Source organism: Salvia splendens, chromosome 15 (genome assembly GCF_004379255.2).
Source record: "Salvia splendens isolate huo1 chromosome 15, SspV2, whole genome shotgun sequence".
In the NCBI taxonomy this organism is placed as follows: domain Eukaryota; kingdom Viridiplantae; phylum Streptophyta; class Magnoliopsida; order Lamiales; family Lamiaceae; genus Salvia; species Salvia splendens.
The window spans coordinates 34,520,760-34,526,147 of NC_056046.1; the positions used below are offsets into that span (position 1 = coordinate 34,520,760).

General features: G+C 35.2%; 1 protein-coding gene across 3 annotated transcripts; it reads right to left on the bottom strand.

Annotated features, from left to right (window-relative positions):
- Nucleotides 1-292: 292 nt before the first annotated feature.
- On the bottom strand, nucleotides 293-2,101 carry LOC121767451 ((+)-pulegone reductase-like). 3 transcript variants are annotated; one of them, XR_006043106.1, is made up of 5 exons: nucleotides 1,862-2,076; nucleotides 1,313-1,490; nucleotides 869-1,024; nucleotides 405-734; nucleotides 293-307 (listed from the first exon to the last, which is right to left on the bottom strand). XR_006043106.1 is itself a non-coding variant. In XM_042163718.1 (3 exons), the coding sequence occupies exons 1-2, from the start codon at nucleotides 2,084-2,086 to the stop codon at nucleotides 1,368-1,370; spliced, it is 348 nt and encodes a 115-aa protein (XP_042019652.1). In that variant the 5' UTR covers nucleotides 2,087-2,101; the 3' UTR covers nucleotides 868-1,024; nucleotides 1,313-1,367. The 3 variants fall into 3 exon arrangements, 1 of the variants encoding a protein (XP_042019652.1); XR_006043107.1 differs by lacking the exon at nucleotides 293-307 and having other exon boundaries at nucleotides 580-734; nucleotides 869-1,490; nucleotides 1,862-2,087; XM_042163718.1 differs by lacking the exons at nucleotides 293-307; nucleotides 405-734 and having other exon boundaries at nucleotides 868-1,024; nucleotides 1,862-2,101.
- Between the last annotated feature and the right edge of the window lie 3,287 nt (nucleotides 2,102-5,388).

Genomic DNA, 5,388 nt, shown 5'->3' on the forward strand with positions numbered 1-5,388 from the left:
GCTACCCCTTGATTGTTATTTCCCTTTCTTCCCCGCTTCTTAATTCCCCCATTAGTCACGATCCACCGTACTTTCTATCCTAGGAAGTGCGGTCGTGACATCGCTAGTGAAAAATCCTTCCATACGGACCCGTTTTACTATTGCGTTAATCAAGTTGTGGACGCTTTCGGGCTGCTCATGGTTGTTGTATTGGGAGATCATCCCACAAAGCGCAACACGGCCGTTGAGTCTCATGTTGTTTAGCACCGCTTCGAGCATCTTCCCTCCCATGTTGTCAAAGTAGATGTCGATGCCATCGGGGACGTACCTAATTAACAACAACACAAATTTGTGAGTATTATCTACATAACGATAAATTGCCGGAAAAACTATAAAATTTGGTCAAATTCTTTAAAAAAACTAACCAAAAAAATTATATATTTGGATTTGTTATCCACAGTCGTGGGATGATTGTGAACTGATCCATACTTGGTGGTTTTCTCAGCTGATTTACCAAACTTCGCGGTTTTTTGCTAGTTTTTATGAAATTTGTGTTGAATACAAAAGGATTCTTTTGTTATATAAGAACATAAATATGTGTATTGTGTGTTAAATTACTAACTATTCTTCAATGTTAAATAAGTATACACATTTTTATAGCAATGATAGAACCTCTTCAACGCTGCATTATAGTCTTGCTCTTCTTTGTAGTTGAATGCTTCGTCAAACCCGAATTTGTTCTTCAAGAGATCGACCTTCATCAATGCAAAAGCCGACTTGTTCATCAAATGTGAAACATAAACTTGCCACAGAAGAAAAATAGCACATAAATCGACAACCAATCTAGCCAACAATCTAATAAGTTTTCGATAAGCCATTAGATTCTGACCTTTTCTTTGCTCCCCGCACTCCCAACAACGTAACACCCTGCGATCTTTGCAAACTGACCAACGAGCTGACCAACAGCTCCGGATGCAGCAGAGACATACACAGTTTCCTCCTTTTTGGGAGAGCAAAACTTGAAAAAACCAACATAAAGGCATGCCTAAAATGATAACGCGAAACACATTGATTTTAAGTCTCAAGTTAGTACATCTCCTACTGTTGTTTTTCAGAAACTATCAAGATAAACGCTACAAATCCAACATTTCCCAATCTATTAATTCAAGCATATATAGTTCATCAACAACTCGTTTTCGTTAACAGTTTAACTGCATACATAACTTCTGCAGAATCACAAACAACTAGTTCTAGATCAGACAAATAGCACTAGGAAGCAGGAATCAAGCGTAAAATTTGAAGTCGATAATCACAAGGGGCTCGAGAAACTCACCAAGAATCCCTGTATAATAAGAGAGGGGCAAATCTTTATCTTGAACCTTAAACAATTAGTCTGGATCTTTAATAAAGCTATACTCCTCCCAGCCAGTAAACCCCCAAACTAGCTCGCCCGTCTTGAAATTTGGATGAGACGAATCCAGTACTTTCGACACTCCAAATCCATAAATAGGCTGTCACCAGAAAAAGGTCAACAAACACAAAAAAGATGCAACCAACATTGCATCAATGGAAAGATAACATTTTTTATTTCTTTCCCCAAAATCTCAAACTATTCACCAAACAAGACCTCTGCAAAAACATCAAAAAGACATAACAAACATTTTATCCCCAAAATCTCAAACTATTCATCAAACGAAAATAATACTATTGTTATATTCCAATAAGATCATCTACACAATATTGTATTATAAGTCTATTTTTTTAATAAAATAAAAAATTAAGGGCCCCAATTTAAATCAAGATATGTATAACAAATTCTATTCCAACCAGAAGAAAAATTAATTTCAACAACAAAAATTTCACTTAAAAAAACTAAACTTACAGAATCCAGCATGAAAGAAGGTAAATCGAGCTCTTGATTCTTCATGAGGGCAAGAATAAAAGGATCGATGGATAAGTAGAGATTCTTCACCAAAACGGCGCCGTCGCAACCGCTGGGAATTTTGAGCTGAATTTTGGAAGTTCTCAGCGACATATCGGATTCTTTCACAGATGTTTTGACATAGTTGCTGAGTATCACTTGCATGTTGCTAATTTCCTCACCCATTTTGACGTTGATTCTGGTGGAATTCTGGTTTTCAGCTTCATTGTTTTATATCTGAAAATCCCTAGAAAAGCTCTAGGCTAATGGAGTAGAAGTTTTGGGTTGTGTGTAGTAGCGGCACCTCTGCTAGGTGAGAATCATAGGGAGCTATAATTTTCTATGGAGGGACATCTTTTTTTTATATTATTTTAGATCCGTGAACTTTAAAAATATAACTTGAGGTCCATCAACCGTGAGTTAATATCAATCGAAGTACTTTTTTACTATTTTCAAGTTTTTTGGATGAAAATACCCTCAATCATATTTTTAATTAACTTATCACATACTCATATGGTTTTTGTAAATGATAATAAATAGCTAAAGTGGACATATGATAAAGTAAGAGAGAGAATAACGTAGAAGAGAGTCTTATCTACATTATTCTCTATCTTACTTTACCCATTATTCATTAATTATTTATTACTCCCTCCGTCCATGAAACGTTTTCCAGTTTTTCCATTTTGGTCCGTCCGTGAAATGTTGTCCACTTTGCTATTATTTTACTTTTTTGGTAAATGGTTGTCATATTCCACTAACTCATTACACTCACATTCTATTATAAATTCAATATATAAATATGGGACCTACATTCCACTAACTTCTTTCACTCACTTTTCTTTACATTTCTCAAAACACGTGTCGAGTCAAACATGGACAACATTTTGCGGACGGAGGAAGTATCATTTGTTCAAAACGAGTGCAGAAAATGAAATGTGACAAAATTTCAGGGACGGATGGAGTAGTAAAAATATGTATAAAAAAATATGGGTATGTGATAAGTTTATTAAAAATATGTACCCGGTATTGAGGGTATTTTCATCAAAAAAACTTGAAAATAGTAAAAAAATATTTCGATTGATATTAACTCATAGTTGACAGACTTCAAATGATATTTTTAAAGTTCACGGATCTAAAATGATACAATGACAAAGTTCGTGGACTAAAAAAAATTCCTTCTACTCTATAATTGGCGGGGTTATTTTCTTCAGCAACCATTTAATTAAAAAACAAATATTAACACCTAAAGCCCCTAACCAGCCGCAATTCTCCAACACTGAACACTTGAAAAAAGATCCAATTACGTGGGCCCACAAGGCCATATAAGGGAAACTGAACGAGTCTCAGTTTGTATTTTCTTTTATGACTTTAGGTTATGCCTGGCAAAATTTATTGTATTTATAGGTCATTAGGTATTAAGTTCACTACATTTGACTAATTCACGCACAACATTTGTAAAGTTGTTTTCAATACTTTAAAAAGATTTCAGTAATTCATTTAAAAAGTCGCCAAAATATTCTTACCTCTTCTTTTGTGGTTGGGCGTGACGAGTTGTGGTGTTGAGCCTTCGACGTTTAACACTTTAGCCAATTAATACAAGGATAGATTTTGACTCCAAAAGACTCTTGGGTCCAGAGCGGAAAGAAACTGAGGCTCTGATACCAAACTGTCACGACCGCCCTTTAGGGTTAATAAATACGGGCGATCGTGATTAAAAGAACTTAATAAACAGACGAAGGAAACTAGGGTTTCAGTAAAGAGTTTGACCAATAATTAATATTTAATAAAAAGGGGCCAAGAGTTTGACATTATCCAAATAATTAGGTTCAAAGCTAAAAGATTGACGAGTAAAAACAATGTCTCAGCGGAAGCGTCCAAGAGAAAGAGTGACGTCATGTGTGGAGACACAACGACACTCGTAGTACACAACTAACCAAACCATGCTTCAATTTTAAATTGCTCAACACCACCAATTGCTCGTCGCCGCTCAACCTGCACATAGGGAAAACACATGCAGGGCTGAGTACTTAATATACTCAGTGGGCTTATGCCGAAAACATTTGATGAAAGTTATGTCATCCATACCACAGTGAACTCGAGTTTTACATTTAGAAAAGAAATAGCATCGAGTATCACAAAACAATTTCATAGACTGGCCAGTCAAAAGAATCTCCCCACTTTCTCAACAATCATTCAATCACATCCTCTGTCCATAGTGCGACGAAAGTGTGGCCACACTATTCACCCACGAGACCGACCGACTAGCAAGGACGGCTCACGATCCCACCTGTGTACACTAGCCTGATAGGGTTTGCGGCCTTGCGGCCCTACTCAGACCCGAATTCGTTTAACATAGCCCTATAGCCTAATGGAGCGAACTCACAAACTAGGCATCAGGCAACAATCTCAACATAGCCCTATAGCCTAATGGAGCGAACTCACAAACTAGGCATCAGGCGACAATCTTATCATCAAAATAAACATGGCATGACATAACAATTTAAACCACCTTTATTCCACCATAATCATACTTTTGAAAGTGTAAAAGAGTTTAGCAAAAGAAAGCCCACCTCAACTGCTTAATTCTCAAGTACTTTCTTCCCCTTGGTATCACGATTCACTTGCGAGAATTCACCTTTAGAATTTTGATAATACATAAATCAACACACTTTTCAAATAAATAAAATGCATGCATCCTATGTCTCCAATTATTTTCTCGATCAAGATTATAAACTTTCTTAATTAGAAACTTAGGTACTTCGATTAACTTCGAGCGATCAAGCACCAACAAATCGCATAAAAGACAGGCATAAACCAATTAAATAAACCAATTAAATTAAATGGGGCAAAAGGGAGTAAGAAAAACGAACTAAAATACTCCATCGTACACGTACACATATACTCTTATCCCTTTCTACTTTAGTATAAAATACTAATGGTATTAGATGAATAAAACAATTTAGAAACACATATTCCCATTTCAACACTATACGTGTACACGTATACTCTTCCACCACTATTTTAAAACCATCATCAATTATTAAAGTAATATATATATATATATATATATATATATATATATATATATATATATATATATATATATATATATATATATACACGTGTACACGTATAGTGTTGAAATGGGAATATGTGTTTCTAAATTGTTTTATTCATCTAAATTAGTTTAATTCGCGGTCCCTTTGTATTTTATTTAAATTGTGCAACCACAATTTATTTATCATGGACTGAGTTTTTATATCACTTATTCAATTTTTTCGATCCAACTCGCAGATTGAGGCCAATATATTTATTCCTCACGGAAAGGAATTATTTTAAATCCGCTCAGTAATTTATTTCGCAAATCCCCAGTCTAGCCACAATTCCACTCAACAATTAATTCACGGACTTCGCAATATTAATAGCATTAAATGCAAGTACTTTAGGGTTCAAAAATTAGGTTTAGAAAAACGGGGCGTTACATCCTA

Excerpts from the sequence above, each read along its gene's own strand:
- LOC121767451 (XM_042163718.1), bottom strand. The coding sequence starts at position 2,086 with ATGGGTGAGGAAATTAGCAACATGCAAGTGATACTCAGCAACTATGTC. Across the intron at positions 1,491-1,861 it reads CTTCTTTCATGCTGGATTCT|CCTATTTATGGATTTGGAGT; the intron begins GTAAGTTTAGTT and ends TTCTGGTGACAG.